Source organism: Rhineura floridana, chromosome 10, assembly GCF_030035675.1.
Source record: "Rhineura floridana isolate rRhiFlo1 chromosome 10, rRhiFlo1.hap2, whole genome shotgun sequence".
Taxonomy (NCBI): Eukaryota; Metazoa; Chordata; class Lepidosauria; order Squamata; family Rhineuridae; genus Rhineura; species Rhineura floridana.
The window spans coordinates 63,068,773-63,086,458 of record NC_084489.1 but is presented as its reverse complement, the minus strand read 5'-3'; the positions used below and the strand labels follow the sequence as shown (position 1 = coordinate 63,086,458).

Here is a 17,686-nt window from a genome sequence, read left to right as displayed (position 1 = left end):
GTACCTTTAGAGCTTCATAGCTGTTTTGAGAAGACAGTGGTTCAACATTTGAGATGATAGTCGCTCGACATTGCATGCCAGATGGGTTAGTTGCCTCTGAATGTGTGGATTGTGAGTGCCTTGTGCCCTGATTCAGTGTGCTGATCTCCTTTTAAACAGATATATCTAAAAACACATACAATCAATAACATATAAAACCCTTCAATACAGTGAAAGCCAAACGCAGACATTCATAAGAGCTAATAAAAACATAGAAACCCTTCAAATAACAAAAAGAATAATTGGGACACTTCTTGCACCTTGTTAAAGGGCAAAATGAGAGCTGATCATTTTAATAGCTCCTCTGTCAGTAAGTATTTTACTCATTAGATTTAATTTTAATTGCACTTCCTGTTTTTCACAGATTGTCTAGGGTGAACAGGAACAGTACTCCATTGCTTCAGCCTAAAGGTCTTTATTTCACTTTCTAGTATTGGAAAATGGGATTTCTTAAGAGAGATTTTTCTTTGAATGTGCTAACTCCCCCTTTGACAACATTAAAGGGTCTGCCAGCAAGTGACTGATGATCAGATCTAGAGGGACTTCTACTGAACTTGGCACTTTCAAGGCTGGAGTGAATGGTAGTTAGGTGGGCTTATGGCTGTATGCTAAAGTGACATATAGCTGAACCGAATTGCCCGCAGAAAAGTGAGCCCCCAGATACTTTGGGTTGATTTACAAAATTAGAACTCTAGAAGAAATAAATACTATTTCTGTGAATCATAGAATAGTAGAGTTGGAAGGGGCCTATAAGGCCATCAAGTCAACCCCCTGCTCAATGCAGGAATCCAAATGAAAGCATTCCCGACAGATGGCTGTCCAGCTTCCTCTTGAATGCCTCCAGTGTCGGAGAGCCCACTACCTCTCTAGGTAATTGATTCCATTGTGAAGATGTTTAGGGGACAGAGGTGCCCCTATATATTTTTTTAATATATATTTTTTAAAGTATTTATATATTGCCATCTCATGTATAATATAAAGGCAGTGTAGAATGTATCTACTGTTTGTTTTAAACTGGTTTTAATAACTTTTTTTTGATTGTTGTGACCTGCCCTGTGACCTACTAGTGAAGGGCGGGTAATAAATGTAATAAGAATAAGAAGAGACAGCAATTTCTAGTATTTTAAAATTTTACCCTAGGGTTTGGGTATTGCAGATGTATTATTCCCAATAATGAGAATGCAAAATATAGATCTCACCGTGAGGGATACAGGAAAACAAAGAGGGGAAGCAGAAAAATTGTGTATATGAATTTCTTTTCACAAAAGTGGGAGTGGGACAAGAGCGACACATTGCTGTTTCACGTTTTCCAGAATGAGCTTCCTGGAAGGGCAGGAAACTATCATCTCCTTTGTTAAAAGAGAACTTATACTAGCTGACCCCTTCATGATGTTACCCTGCTTCGTGATGTTCATGTGAAAGGGATAACATAACAGGAAGAGCATGGCTGTGTGACTGGCCCTGCCCCCAGCTTTGTGTGGTTTCCCAGCCCTGTCCCCGACATCTGTGCATTGTGCATGGACATCTGAAGAGGGGAAGCCTACATGCACAAAGCTGTGCATGTCTAGGCTTCTAAGTAATCTGGAACCCTGATAGTACGTGCATAGACTTTCCTTCAGAAGTGCACACACAACTAATGAATGTCAGGGAGTTGGGCTACTGCTGCAGCCTCAATGCCCCTTCATGTGGACAATGGGTTGTTGGGCAGATATGTGTGCAACATGTGAAAGGGGTTACTACTGGTAATAACTTTGTTATAATGTTTGCATGATTGTGTATGTGTTCTGATGCAACCAAATGTCTGATGGTATTTGTGTGTCCCCACAGGATTTCCCACATTGGATGTGTCAGGATTATTTTTACCAGTGTCTACCAATTTATATTTATGAAGGTATTTAACTGAATATGCCATAGTGTTGCCATTCCCCATTGTTCAGAGGTTAATACAGGTACCTGTTATGCCTAATGCAACATACTGGCTGCATTCATGTAAAAGAGGATTTATTTAGAGTAGTGGTATCCCATGGTTGTACTCTTAAGATCTCAGCAATTATTATTGACAGTATATGTCTGTTATGGCTACCACTGGATTGTGTGCACAACTCATTAACTCTGGTGAAATATATTCATATGTTAAGTAATATTCCAAAGCTACGAATGTATGTTTAAAGGTATGGTCAATAATTCTTGCACTTTTGTGTAATATGTGAATAGTTGTGCACATTTCTTGCTGTTCTTCTTTTTAAGACGAACAGTCAGAAATGTCTGTTATTGATGGCCTCAATAGGTATTCTTGTGTCCTTTAATTTTTGCAGCAGGTGGAAAGCATTTTTAATCCAAAATGTTTGATATTGAAGTTTAATTGTCACTAAAATGACCACCAGAGCTTACTTAGCTAGGCTGATTTCAAGTCCCTGCTTCTTTAAATGCGAGGGAACGATGTGAATAGCAGTTCTGTACACTTTGACATATTTTCCATTGCAGTTCAAGGTGCTTCCTGCCAAGTGCAAATACCTGAGAGACTTGGAAATTTGCCATATTCCATTCAAAATTCTCTTCTACTTCCTCCTTAAACCTTGTATATTCCCAGCTAGTGTGTGTCTGTGTAGATCCCCAGTTTTAGTTATCAAAATGCCAGGGTGTGTCTTTTCTTACTCTTGTTCTTAGCTTGGACATGTAATCACGTTGCATTTAGTTAGATCACTCAGTGTTCCCAGGTTTCACAGCCAACCTGGGATTACTTTATTACAGCCATTATCGTTTCCTTGAGCTGCAGATGGAGTTCCCATAAAATTCACTGGAGATCTTGATGGAGCCCTGCAGCTGTGTGGGACTGTTTTTCACATGGGGTGCAGTGCACAGAGTAAATAGTTCTGTAGACAACTTGGAAAGCCAGAATGATCAGCAAATCCTGGTGGCTAAAGGAAGTCACACAAAATATTTTCCAGGGATTCTTGGACTCTTAACCATAGTGCAGTAGATTGCATTCCAGACATGTAAAAGTCAGAATTTCTGCACTCCCCCCCCCCCGGTATCTCCATCCAGGTATGCAAGAAGCATGATCTCAGTTAAACAAAGGAATTCTAGTCAGGCAGAAGTATTTGAGGAGAGCACAGAGTGGGGCTAAGAAGAGGGGCCTGAGTAGAGGGGGCATAGCCTGAGCAGTGTCCTGAGGGCCAAAGAGAGAGAGGTCTGGCAAGCCACATTCAGTCCCTGGGCCTGACTTCTCCACCCCTGGAGTTGATCAAACCCTGGGTTGAGTCTAGAACAGCAACAGCAAACATGGTGCCCTCCAGATGTTATCCAACTACAACTCCCATCAGCCACGGTCATGCTGGTTGGGGCTGGTGACATTTGGAGGGCACCACGTCAGCCTCTCCTAGTCTAGAAACATAGCCATCTTGTCTGAGATGTCAGCTGAACAACTGGTAGGCCTGCCACTTCTGATACCAATAAAAGAGGCAGCTGTAACGTCTGTGGTTAACACAATGACAGAAAATCGTAACAAAAGTGTTTCATGTAACTTTTTTTCTCTTACTCATGTTGTTGTGAAATGCAGTGATTTGCAGCCAGTGCATAGGCTGCTCGAGCAGTGTGTGCTATGATTGAAAGGTCTGTAAGATTTGTTACTACATGTAATTTTACAATTCATGATTATTAAAATGACCTAATATGTTTTATATTTAAAAACTATGGGATCAGTTAGACCCCTCACATCATTCAGGTACTTTTGTATACTTTAGATTGTGCTCTGATGATTCCTTTGCTACTGTTTTGATTTACTGGAACAGAAAAGTTCTCCCAAAGGCAAAATGTTTTAATTTTTACTTGTAAATGGTGTCTTGCTTAATAACTTCCCCAGCTGTTCTATTTTCACAACTTTCTTGGGGTATGTTTGACCCTAAAACTGGATTGATTTAGTACATTTTTTTACCACTGGAGGGTTCAATCCATCAGGATATGATCTGGAGGCAGGCTGGGCAGTGTTTTTAATGTGAACTGCTACCTGGGAACTACATATAAACCTTGGGTTTCATGGTGGAAGATAGGTATGATATAAATATGAAAATAGAAGCCTGTGGCTATCATCACATCTTGTGGTAGCATGATGTATATGTTAAGAAAATGATTTGTGCAAATAAGTAGTTTTTGTCAGTTTTAAATCTACTGGCTATCACTTTCAGCGGGGGTCAACATAAAGAAAAGTATGTTTGTCTATAAAGCAGCTACCTTTGAGTTCAAGCAGTTTCACAGCAATCAACTAGAATTTCATCTAGAGTAATTTTGCTTTGGGTGCCTGGTCCCCTGAATGCTGACTGTGCATGTAGTTTAATTAGAGCCATAGAAGAAAACACATTCAGTTCATAATATACAGCCAAGCAGTATGAGCCTACCAAATCCGTTTACTGAAACCAGTTACTGCAAATTAGAAAACAACTACTTATGAGGATATTAGTACCAGAAGCATGAGTTGCTTGTTCTCCACCCCTGTTTGTTTAACATGCAAATTAGCATGATAATTCCTTTGGTTTAAAAATTAATAAATATAAGGCATACTTTATAAAATAATCTTAAGTTTTTTCAGAGTTGTTTTATTGTGTAACTACATTGCTTCTTCCAGGTGTAAGGCAAATGAAGCTTCACTCTGAAAGGAAAGCACCGTTCAGAAATGAGACATTGATTCATGAATCGCTTTGACATGGTTATCAGTTTTTGTTCAGTTCACAAACAAGAGCATGCAGGAACTCTGTTCCCAGCGAGTCATTCTTGTCTGTACAAATCAGAGTTGTCGTCTTATGCTTACACTTCCTTCCTCCCTCCCTCCCTCTTGCCCCTCCTCCACCATTGCATTTTATACCATGTTAGTAGGAACTGGGCTACTTTCTTTTCCCAAATAGTTCTGGTGGAAGAGATCTTGGATAGACTGCACAGTTAACAGACCACATAAACTGCTGTGAAGACACTTTACTAACCTGATGTTATATAGAATCAGATCTTCTTCTGACCACAGAACTGAGTGAAGATTCCTTTTTGACTGTTATTCAGGGGAACAAACTGGAACTGGTTTTTGGTTTGTTTGGTTTTGAAATGACAGTGCTGTTGTCATTAAGACTGGTCTCTTCCGTGTCACTGATGGCAGTTCAAGCTCAGGCAGCGTGGGATGAATCGCAATGGGTATGGAATAATTGTTTAACTTTTATATGTTGTATGTTTGTGTTGGAGACAGCATGAGAAACTTAAGTGTCCATTTGGGACTTCTATGAGTAACAGCAGTTCAGAATTGATCTTTAACCTGGCTAATCAGTTGAATTCCCTATTTACAAAGCTAAAGTTCTGAGTTTTGTAAGTAATTCACAAGTAATGAATACTACACATTTTTACATCAGATTTCAAAATCAGGAGTTGAACTTTTAATAAGCTGAAAGAGTGCATCCTGTACCTTCCATTTTAGCTTGTGTCAATTAAATGCATGCTGCAGAGGCTTTTACAAACGTAAAAAGTAGGTAAAATCTGTTATTCAATCTGTGTAATTGTTTATCTTTTAACACTAGAACTGTGCACTTGGATGTTGATAAATCTATAGGTTTTGGTGAAAACAAAAGGCTGCTTCTCATTTTACTCTTTTTGTTTTAAGGTTTTTCCATAGCTGGTGTTATCTAACTGCCTTTGGAACCATCTGTCTGAACGGTGTTACTACAAATAAATAAATAAAATAAGTAAAATACCTGGAAACAAATTTCAGATGTAGTGTATTTAAGTGAGAAGTATTTTTGTTTAATGTCTGTCTTTTTAAAATACATATGCAGGTGGCAATTGGAGCCCACTCGTGTTTTAAAAGGACACGTATAAAATATGTGTTTGCACTCATGTAGACACACACACAACCATAGAAAAGCTTTCGTTGTGGCTAACTAGCTGTACTTTTGCTCTAAGCCCCGTTTTTATGGAATTTAGCACTACTCTTTTCAGCTTGTTTCATGTGAAATAGTATTAATAAATGAACAGGGTTCCTTTTTGAAATACCTGCAAGGAATGATCTTTCATAGCAAAACAGTTATGTAATGGTTGCCCAGATATGGAACAATACTGAATGAAAAATATAAATACACTATTGAATGTAACAGTTTATGAATTGTCCAGTAGATTGTTCATAATATCCTCTTAGAGAAGAACTCAATTTTGGACTTTAGTCTAGATTTTCAGAACCTAGTTTTAAAAATAAGGGCATAAAAAATCACCTTGCTAGTTCAGATCAAGTTCTGTTCCATCTATTCCAGCCTTTTGTTTCCAGTAGCAGTTATCCAGAGCTGCTTTGACGCTCACAAACGTGGGTATAATAGAATGGTTGTTGCATGTAGCTTGTCTCTTCCCATTTGTTCTTGATGGGATACTACCTCTGACTATGGAGGGCTCATTAATGGACACTGTAATTCTATCTTCAGTGGGGCTTAAGTCCTAGTAAGTGTGACAGTTGCAACTTGAAAGTTACACAGTTAAGGAAAAAGTACTCTTGGCTGGAGAATCAGTTGATCCAGGGTTAGGTATATAGCCCAGTTTTGAATGGACACACTCCCCCCATTCAACTTGAGGTACTTAGTGATCCAGGACTGCTCCTGCATATCCAGTAAGTAGCGATAGCTAACTATTAATTTTAACCTAGTTTGGTAGCCCAATTGCTTTTTTCCTAGAAAAGATGAACATGTCCGTACTTACAAATGCTTTAATTTCCATTCCAAATTCTTGCAATGTGCTGTATGTGAGGCCACCTTTAAAAAGGGGTTGGAAACTTCAGCTGGTCTAAAGTGTCAGTGCCAGAATATGGGCCAGATAGAGCATGCAAGTCCAATTTTGTTCCATCTTCATCAGTTGCCTATTTGTTCTTGGCTGAATTCAAGGTGCTGCTCCTTACTGTTAAAGCTCAAAACAGTCTAGGTCAGGATCAGGATGATTTTAATGGCTACCTTCTCCTATGTACACTCTGGTCAACATCAAGAGCTCTACTGCAGGGCTGCCATCTGTGGTTTGGTGGGCCACCCTGGGGTCCTATTGGGAGGAAGGGTGGGATATAAATCAAATAATAAATAAATAGCCATAGGAAACAGGGCCATCTCAGTTGTTGAGCCTTTATTTTGGAATAACCTTCACTTTTATATTTTGAAACTTAAGAAGTGGCTTAGTCAAAACTTTTGAATATTGTGGAGTCTGATGATGAGATTTGCAGATGATAATGGATTCTTTTACATTTGTTTTTATTGTGGTTTGTTTTTTGTTTGTTTTATATTATTAAGCATTGTTAGCCACCTTGGATTTTTCTTTGGAAAGGAAGAAAGAGTATAAATGTTTTAATAAAATCTAGTTTTAATGGCTAATAGTCATTGAGACACCCTGGATCTGTCTAATACTTTAAAAAAAGAATCTATAAAATTAGGCTGCTTTTCTCTTATGTTAAGCTTTTGAGACATTTGGAATGCCTCAGAATCAGAGGATGTATTCAAGGGTATTTCTCTATCCTATTCTCTTCTAACTCCTAGTTCGGAAGAGTTCTGATGCATTTCTGAGGATTTTGAAGAGCCTCCATAGAGCAGTGTAACATGGATAACATGCTGCCCTCCTGAGCTTGAAGAGATGGCAGATCCTAACAACCACATTGTGCTTTGAAGTAAAGGTGTTCTAAGTGTCTCTGAAACTCATTGTGACATCACATGCTCTGAGTTCTTTGGAAATGCATTGCAATGTGGGGGTGATTCCCTAAACTCAGGAGTTCAGCTAGATCTTACCACACTTGCCAACGCCATAGAAAGCACGATGACAAAATATGTGGATATGTTGTTTTTTTTAAGCTATCTAAATTCTGTTTAATAGTTGATTTCTTCTTTAGTGATCTGACATTAAAAAGCAAGATGTGATGACCCAGTGGAGAGGTATGGCAAATCTGAGGTCCCTGGATGGACACAAGACTGAATGATGGAACAGCCATCAGATATCTGGTCTTCTTGCCCTTCTTCATTTCATTTATTGCCTTCTGTCACTTCTCCCTCCCCCCAAATGCTCTGAATGGTGACCCCCCACATCATTTCCTGTTTCCCTCAGTACTGCAAAGCCTCATCAATTCCCATAGAGCAGAATAAGTAACCTATATAACACACATTAGAGTCACACTATATCTCCATCAGCTTCTGGTATAGCAAAGCATAAACAAAAGGTTCCAAAGAAAACCACGTCTTCACGAATCTTCACAGGACGCAATCACTCTCCCACTGTGGCTATCATAGAGTTATAAATAAAGTGGACGGGCCTTCCCTTTGTCACAACCCCAAAGGGGTAGCTCCCCCTTATTCTCATAGCTTCAGGTCTATATAGCCACTTCCAAAAGGTCACAGTTCAAATAAGAGTGGCCTTCTACCCAATTTCTGCCTGTTCTACATTGAGCTAGTGCAGGCTCTGGAGAGTAGTATTTTCAGCCTTTGATGTTTTAATGTTGATGCTACAGATCTCACTGCTCTTCCCACTCCACTAGCAATATTTTTCGGTTGTGTACTCAGACTTGCTTTCTCCATCCTTACACTTCAGTACTGTGTATTATTTAAACACAAGGTTGCTGCTCTGTATGGTTTGCATTAGTTCAACAGATCTCTATGAGACAATGTAATTGGTGCGCAGTTGTAAGGAATATAAATGCTGTAGTCCTCATAGGCACCTGTACAAAGTGATATATATGATCCTAGGCCTTCTTCTCATCATCAGATGTGGAATCCTATGTGCTTGTGGCCCTTGGAGCTGTGCATATAGTTTGTCATTGTATCCTCAGAGTTAGATCGTTTTCAGAATAACGAGGCTTTAGGTATATGAACTCTTGAGAACTGCAGCTTTACTGTATTTGTATAGTGTTCATTGTATTCAAGATCTAATCTGTCTGCTATTTTAAGGGAGTGCCCCTTTGGATTTGGTAAAATTCCAGGTGACTTCAGTAGTTGTTGGATTGGGTCCACAGTCGGCAGAATTTTTGCATTCAATTCCTCTCAGTAGATTCAGTCTCAGGTAAATTGTGAAGTGAATACGATAATTCATGCCACTTGAGCAAAGTAGTCCACGTGGAAACCTCTATTCTAAAGGGCTGTTTCTTTTTTGCTTACTGATTTAAATAGTTTCTGACCTCTCGATATCTTGTATATTGAGGGCGGACCCTAAATTTTATAGTGAGATTTTGCAATTTGCACTTTATCCCTAAAACTATAGTTCTGTCTGATAAAGCATCTGAAGGCCATTTCAGATACAACACTTTTTCTGTACAGTAATCTTTGGATAGGAAAAGAAGAAAGGTTACAATATGAAGTTCAAAGAGCACATACAAGATTAATGAGATCCACACAATGGCTTCTCAGCAACTGTATTCATTGCAACATAAATACGTGCTCCATACTTCACACATTGTATTCATTCGTACTAAATTTTATATCCTGCTTTTCTAGGCAAAGTGCCCATTCAAGGAAACTTACAATATGTGAGATAAAATGATAACAAAATAACATGAATAAAACCAAACCGATAAACAACCCCCTAAGCGGCAACAGGAGGGAAAAAACCAGCCAGAGGAAAATTAAGCAAAAAATGTCCAGCCTATTATTATTGTTATTATTATTAATGATCTGATATTGTAGATCTGCTCTTATGCTCATTTATTTTTTATGGGAGGAAGTACAGAAATTCATGATAAAAATCTGACCAGAAGCTGCATTGATGTGCTGAAGGGGTGGGGGAGAGAAATCTCTAGGAATAAACTCCAAGCTGTTCGTTCACTGCTGCTTTCAATAGCAAATGAAAGCTATTGATAGTAGCTGAATAGACAAAATTACTTTCCCACCTTAATTCTGTTTTATTGCTTTAAATAATTTGTAAAATAGTATTCTTATTTAGGTTTTTGCTTTATATTTGTATTTTTGTATCCTTTCCAGTGACAGAATGTGTTGTTTGTGAACCACTTAGTGAATAGGCCTTTCATTGCATTTTTGCCAGATTCCTGAAGGGAAGGGAGTTGGCAGGAGAGGAAAAAGGAGAGAGGTTATGAGGTAAAAAATAAAAATAAAAAATCTGGTAGAGCAGCTGCCCTACAAATGACAGTTGCTTGCAGAGCATTGCATGTGAATCAAAGTGTGGAGACATAATGGTCTTGTGTGCAATATATATACATTTGGTGATATGAATGCTTAACAAGAAATTCCAAAAGTAGTGTAAAGAGTATTTTACTGTTTGCAATAAAATAAGGTTTGCAGTGTCTGAATCTCCAACATAGAGTCTAGAGCAAAATATTAACAACAGAATACAACAGTTATAGTTTAAGGAATATTCCTTCACTTTCCAAGGTGCAGAGTAATTCTAGGGCCTAGTTCAAGGTGTTCAGTATTTTCTGTGATGTTGTTTAGGTTGTTTATAACTGTTGTAATTACGTATTTCAAAATGGTTGTAACCCGCCCTGGGACCTCTGGTTGAAGGGCAGGTGGTGGTGGTGGTGGTGATGATGATGATGATAATGTATCAGCCAAGGTTTAAGTAACAGCTAAATAAGCAAAGGCTGTTTTGTGCTTTGACCCCAAATCTAGCTAAAGTTAAAATGTAGTGCAGTGCAGTCCTGTATCGTGTGTACACCAAGTTCAAGTGCAGTAAGTGTGGATATGATTGCAGTTTACATCTGATATAAAGCTATGGTATTTAAGTTACTTGTTCCATTAGTTTTAATGGGACTTAGCCTCAATCCAGATAATAAGTTGTGACTATTACACAACAGCAGTCCCACGTTTGCTATTGATTATGCCCTCAAGCACAGCCAATTATACCTCCCTGAAGAACATGGCAGTAGGATACACATTTTGCAAACACAGGCTGTTGGTTCCTGTTCCCCCTTGCGCACACATCATATTCATAAGGTGTATACTAAAAACATTCTAGGTGTACATGAGAAAAATGTAGTGTATAAACAGTGTATGGAGAATCTTTATATGAAAAGTTGTTGTTATGTGCCTCCAAGTCAACTACGACTTATGCCGACCCTATGAATCAGTGACCTCCAAGAGCATCTGTCATGAACCACCCTGTTCAGATCTTGTAAGTTCAGGTCTGTGGCTTCCTTTATGGAATCAATCCATCTCTTGTTCGGCCTTCCTCTTTTTCTACTTCCTTCTGTTTTTCCAAGCATTATTATATTTTCTAATGAATCATGTCTTCTCACTATGTGTCCAAAGTATGATAACCTCAGTTTCATCATTTTAGCTTCTAGTGACAGTTCTGGTTTAATTTGTTCTAACACCCAATTGTTTGTCTTTTTTGCAGTCCATGGTATCCGCAAAGCTCTTCTCCAGCATCACATTCAAATGCGTTGATTTTTCTCTTATCAGCTTTTTTCACTGTCCAACTTTCACATCCATACATAGAAATCGGAAATACCATGGTCTGAATGATCCTGACTTTAGTGTTCAGTGATACATCTTTGCATTAGAGGACCTTTTCTAGTTCTCTCACAGCTGCCCTCCCCAGTCCTAGCCTTCTTCTGATTTCTTGACTATTGTCTCCATTTTGGTTAATGATTGTGCCAATATAGTTCATTTCCATCAGATGTAGTAGGTAATCTGTTGTATTTCAAAAATAAATTAAACCAAATCTCAACATAGTCCTTAATGTTATGACTGAGAATATGTGTACTTTGCAAACCTTGTTTTCCCAAGCTAAAACATGCCATCTGAATACATTATTTAGATTAAGCAAACGGGCATGTGTCGGCAAGTGACTGCTACAAATGACTGTGATGGAACTGCACTGCTTAGTGTCACTCTGGTTTCTGAAATCTCACTAGATAGTGGCCATAGTTGCACATCATAATAAGCTAGGGTTGCTTGCTTATCGGGAACAAGCAACATGTTGGTGCACACCACTGCACTCTTTCCTTTGAGTGAATAGAAGAAACAAACTAGGAAGCTATAATGAAGCTTGGCTTCCTGCATCTTTCAAATCCAGAATCATGGTTTGTTTTTCCCCAACAAGCTAAAATTCATAAGCCAACAAGCCATGGTTTAAGACTGGCTAGCAAACATGGCTTGTTACCACGATACCAGGTTTGGACATCACTGGAAGCCAAGCGTAATTATGTTTGTTGTGCTTATGTCAGGAAACAAGCAACCAGGCAGCATGCACCAATACACTGCTTGTTCCCACTAACCCATGATAAGCCAGCAACCCTGGCTTATCATAAGGGGTGAACGTGACCAGTGCCTCTATGTTTCAAACTTATGTCTGCTGTCCCTTTGACTATTAGAGTAGTGCCCTGCATAGCATCTTGATTTTCATGGATTTAGTGTTTGAAAGAACTGTTATAGGGATACATTAACCAATTCATTAAGCCGTTTACCACTTTAACAACCACACTTTTCAATCTCTTCCAATCAGAGGCAGCAATGGAATATCTATCTTAGGGCAGTATAGCTTTGTTAAAGAATTTGCACTGAATTTTAATGTGTATCTTTGCATAAAATACTTAAGTACAGTTAATTTTTCTAATCTGGAACTTTTAAAAATGTGGAACACAATGTGCATGCTTTGCTTGCAAAAGGTCCTAGGTTCAATCCCTGGTATATCCAGATAAAGAAGGACTAGGTAGCTAGTGATGGGAAAGAACTCTGTTTAGAGCCTTGAGAGCTGCTGTCAAAGTGGACCAGTGAATTTAAATTATGCAAAGTAAGACACATGCCCATTTGCTTAATCTAAATAATGTATTCAGATGGCAAGTTCATTCCCTAGGGGGTTCTGTGAAACGTTAAAACCTTCCACCTCAGGCACTTCACTTTCCCCTCTTGTGTTGGCCAGTCATCCCACCCCATGTGTGCAAATGTCCGTGAGTAATGCATCATATAGACCATTTACTTTAGGAGTTGTCACCCACTGATTTGCCTGACTCCCTGGCATGCTTACTTGGACTGCCCTGGACCTATTGGACTGCCCTGGGCACATTAGTTGCTTTAAGATGGCGGCTTAGGCAGAGGAGCTTGTGTTTGAAGCTCCTGCCGTTTGTCTTTTTAACATCTTTTTAACAGCTTTTAACTGGAACTAGAACTAGAAAGGTTAGTTCTGAGTTACCACCTACCACATACCTGTGCTGCTGTCGTCGCTGTGGTTTGTTTCCTCTTGTCTCCTCTTCTGTCATTTTGTTTTGCGGCTTGGGCTCGTCGTCTCGGCCTTCGTGCTGCCCTGGCCGTGCTGCCGCCGCTGTTGTGTGTGTGTGTGAGTTGTTGCGGACCGTTTGGGCCCTGCTGCCGGCGGTGTGTGTCGTTCTGTTGCTTGCCCACCTGCCCGTTTGCGTTGCCGCCCGGGCGCTGTGCCGTCATCACTGTCGTTGCCGGCCCGCTTGCGTGCGGGCGTTGTTGTCGCTGCCGGGAGGCGCACCGCCACTGGGGACTCTGTTGCCGCGGCCCGCGCCGCCATTGCCGCCATCCGCCCGCTTGCAGGCGGGCGCTGTTGCTGCTGCTGGGGGCGTGTCGCTGTTGGGGACTCTGTCGTCGCGGCCTGCGCCACCGCCGCCGTCGCTGCCGGCCCGCTTTCATGCGGGCATTGCCGTTGCTGCAGGGGGGCGTGTCGCTGCTGGAGACTCCGTTGCTGTGGTCCGTGCTGCCCCCATTGCTGCTGCCTGCCCGCTTACACGCGGGGTGTTGTCATCTTCGCCGAGGTGCCGCGTTGCTGCCGGTGGACTTCGCTGTTGCGGACTGTGTTGCCGCCATCGCCGCCGCTGGTTGCGGGCGTCTTCATCATCGCTGAGGGCCATGCCGTTGCCCAGGACACTATCACTGCGGCGTACATCTTTGCCACCTCGCCGTTTTCTTGCTCGCGTGTGGCGCTTCTGTTGCTGCTTGGGGATGTGTTGCTGTCCTGGTGTCCTTGCTGTGGCTTGCCTTTAGATGGGACTTGAGACTGCCATCGCTGCTTGACGAGGATTAACTCATTTTAATGTTTTGTTTGGGTGTGTGTGGGGGCTAATGTGGGGTGAATGATTGGTATGTTTGCTTGTTTGTGTGGTTTTGTGTATTTTTAACATGTGCCTGGGAGATAAGATTCCATCCTTCGTGGGGGGGCTCTCGGGGGCCCCAATTAACGTAGTGACGGGTAATGGGAGGTATGGCGTTAGGAGGAGAACAGGCCAGGTAAGGGGAACTCGTCCCAGACAAATTGTGTCTGTGCCTTGTTCCGGTTCTCCTCATATCCACAGGATTGTTGGTTGTCCTATCAGCCAGCTCTCGGATCTCCAAGTGCTGCTTTTGAATGCCAGGTCGGTACATAATAAAACCTCACTTGTCCATGATTTAATTCTGGAGGAGGGTGCCGACCTGGCATGTATAACCGAGACCTGGGTGGCTGATCAGGGAGGAGTTGCTCTTTCCCAGCTTTGCCCACCCGGGTATTCGGTTCAGCACTGTGGTAGATCTGAGGGCCGGGGAGGGGGGGTCGCTGTGGTCTATAGGAGTTCTTTTCCTCTCACCAAGCACCCTGTCCAGACGGCAACTGGTTTGGAATGTCTCCACCTTGTGTTGGGCCAGGGAGACAGACTAGGAATACCGTTGGTGTACCGTCCACCTTGCTGCCCAACAGCTTCCTTAGCTGAGCTGACAGAGATAGTCTCGGAGGTCCTTTTGAGGTCCCCTAGACTTTTGGTACTGGGGGATTTCAACGTCCATGCCGAGGCTGTCTTATCTGGCGCAGCTCAGGACTTCATTGCCTCCATGACAACAATGGGGCTGTCTCAATTTTCTACTGGCCCAACACATGTGTCGGGACATACTCTCGATTTGATCTTCGCCACTGGACATGGAGATGGTGATCTGATGGTGGGGTGTTTTTCATCTACCCCATTGTCATGGACAGATCACCGCTTGCTGAGATTTAGACTTACAGCGGCTCTTTCCCTCTGCAAAGGTGGAGGATCTATTAAGTTGATCCGCTCCCAGAGCCAGATGGATCCTGTAGGTTTTCAGAGGGCTCTGGGAGATTTTCCGGCTGATAGGACTGGTGCTCCTGTCGAGGCCCTGGTCGCACTGTGGAATACAGAAATGACCCGGGCTATTGACACGATCGCTCCCGCGCGTCCCCTTCGCTGTAGAGCTCATACAGCTCCGTGGTATACCCCGGAGCTGAGAGCGATGAAACATGAGAGGAGGAGGCTGGAGTGCAGATGGAGGAAAACTCCCAGTGGATATAATCATGCCTTGGTAAGTGCCACCAATAAGTTGTATACAAAAGTGGTAAGGACAGCAAAGAAGCTCTATTTTGCTGCCTCTATTAGATCATCTTTAAGCCGCCCAGCGGAGCTTTTTAAAGTCGTGCGAGGGCTCTTACACTCTGGCCCCCACAATACTATGGAAACATCTGAGACCCGCTGTAATGAAATTGCTGGACACTTTCAAGATAAGATTGCATGTATCCGCAGGGACCTTGACTCTGATGTTGTGACAGATGAATCCATTGAAGTGTCCAGAGCACGGCCTTGTCTTTCTTTATTGGATGAGTTTCAGTTGGTGCAGCTTGAGGAAGTGGACAAGGTGCTTGGAATGGTTCGGGCGACCACGTCTGTTCTGGATCCTTGCCCATCTTGGCTAGTGAAAGCTGGCAGGGCTGGAACCACCGGTTGGGCCAAGGAGGTGGTTAATGCCTCCTTGAGGGAGGGAGTGGTCCCTGGTAGCCTCAAGGAGGCAGTAGTGAGACCTCTTTTAAAGAAACCCTCTTTGGACCCAGATAATTTAAACAACTATAGACCGGTGGCGAATGTCCCTTTTTTGGGCAAGGTTTTGGAGCGGGTGGTTGCCAGCCAACTCCAGGCACTCTTGGATGAAGCCGATTATCTAGATCCGTTTCAATCCGGTTTCAGGCCCGGTTTTGGCACCGAAACAGCCTTGGTCGCCCTGTATGATGACCTGTGTCGGGAGAGGGACAGGGGGAGTGTGACTCTGTTGATTCTCCTTGATCTCTCAGCGGCGTTTGATACCATCGACCATGGTATCCTTCTGAGGAGACTCGCGGAGTTGGGTGTCGGGGGCACTGCTTGGCAGTGGTTCCGCTCCTACTTCGCGGATCGTCACCAGAAGGTAGTGCTTGGGGAACATCACTCGACACCATGGACTCTCCATTGCGGAGTCCCTCAGGGGTCAGTTTTGTCCCCCATGCTTTTCAACATCTACATGCAGCCGCTGGGTGCAGTCATCAGGAGTTTTGGAGTGCGTTGCCATCAGTATGCTGATGACACGCAGCTCTATTTCTCCTTTTCATCTTCTTCAGGTGAGTCTGTTGATGAGCTGAACCGTTGCCTGACCGCGATAATGGACTGGATGAGAGCTAATAAACTGAGATTCAATCCAGACAAGACCGAGACATTGTTGGTGAATGCCTTCCCTGCTCAGATGGTGGATGTTAACCCTGTTCTGGATGGGGTTACACTCCCCCTGAAGGAACAGGTACGTAGTTTGGGGGTTCTTCTCGACTCTTCCCTGTCTCTCGAGGCCCAAGTGGCCTCGGTGGCACGGAATGCGTTTTACCATCTTCGTCTGGTAGCCCAACTACGCCCCTATCTGGACAGGGACAACCTCGCCTCCGTTGTTCATGCTCTGGTAACTTCAAAATTGGATTACTGTAATGCGCTCTACGTAGGGCTGCCCCTGAAGACAATTCGGAAGCTTCAGCTGGTGCAGAACGCAGCTGCCAGACTACTGACGAGGACCAGTCGGTCTTCGCATATAACACCTGTCTTGGCGCGTCTGCACTGGCTTCCTATTTGCATCCGGGCGAGATTCAAGGTGCTGGTTCTTACCTATAAAGCCTTACACGGCGTGGGACCTCAATACCTTGTGGAACGCCTCTCTCGATACGAACCTACCCGTTCACTTCGTTCAGAATCTAAGGCCCTCCTCCGGGTACCAACCCATCGGGAAGCCCGGAGGGTGGTTACTAGATCTAGGGCCTTTTCTGTGGTGGCCCCTGAGTTGTGGAACAGCCTCCCCGAAGAGGTACGCCTGGCGCCTACACTTTTATCTTTTCGGCGCCAGGTAAAGACCTTTTTATGCTCCCAGGCATTTTAATTTTCTTAACCATTTTAATCTTTTAATCCGTATTTTTAATTTTTGTCGTATTGTGTTTTTGTAGTGTTTTTGTTGTTGTTTGTTTGTATATGTTTTTATGATTTTTATTATGATATATTGTATTTTATCTTGTTCGTTCACTGCCCTGAGAGCTATTCTGCTAAGGGCAGTATATAAATTGAAATAATAATAATAATAATAATAATAATCCTTCAGTGCTGAATGTGCAAAAAGTGAATGTGTTTGAGGCTGATGTTATAGAGACACGGGGTTGGGGTACCTCAGGGTATCACAACATGTTACAGGGATTCCTTAACCAAAAAAGGGTTGCAAACCACCAAAGCAGACAATATTGGGATAGATGGACAAATAGTCTGACCTGGTACAAGGGAGGTTCCTACATTTCTATCATCTGTTGATCTGTAATTAACACAATGTTAACATTGGCTAGCAGACACAAAGACCTGATTCACATGCTATATTAAATCATAGTTAAAAACAAACTATAGTTTAATGTAAGCATGTATGTGCTGGTGCACTCTGCT

General features: G+C 42.3%; 1 protein-coding gene across 4 annotated transcripts in view; it reads left to right on the top strand.

Moving 5' to 3' along the window:
* Nucleotides 1-17,686, top strand: part of ARHGAP21 (Rho GTPase activating protein 21) — a 166,972-nt gene that overhangs the window by 55,490 nt on the left and 93,796 nt on the right. For 2 of the 4 annotated variants that reach the window (XM_061585847.1, XM_061585845.1), the window contains exon 1: nt 4,942-5,214. The exons of the other annotated variants lie outside the window; for them this stretch is intronic. In XM_061585847.1, the coding sequence (XP_061441831.1) occupies nt 5,128-5,214 (87 nt within the window). In that variant the 5' untranslated portion in view covers nt 4,942-5,127. Of the gene's footprint in view, nt 1-4,941; nt 5,215-17,686 lie in introns of those variants that run through there. 4 annotated transcript variants of the gene reach the window in all.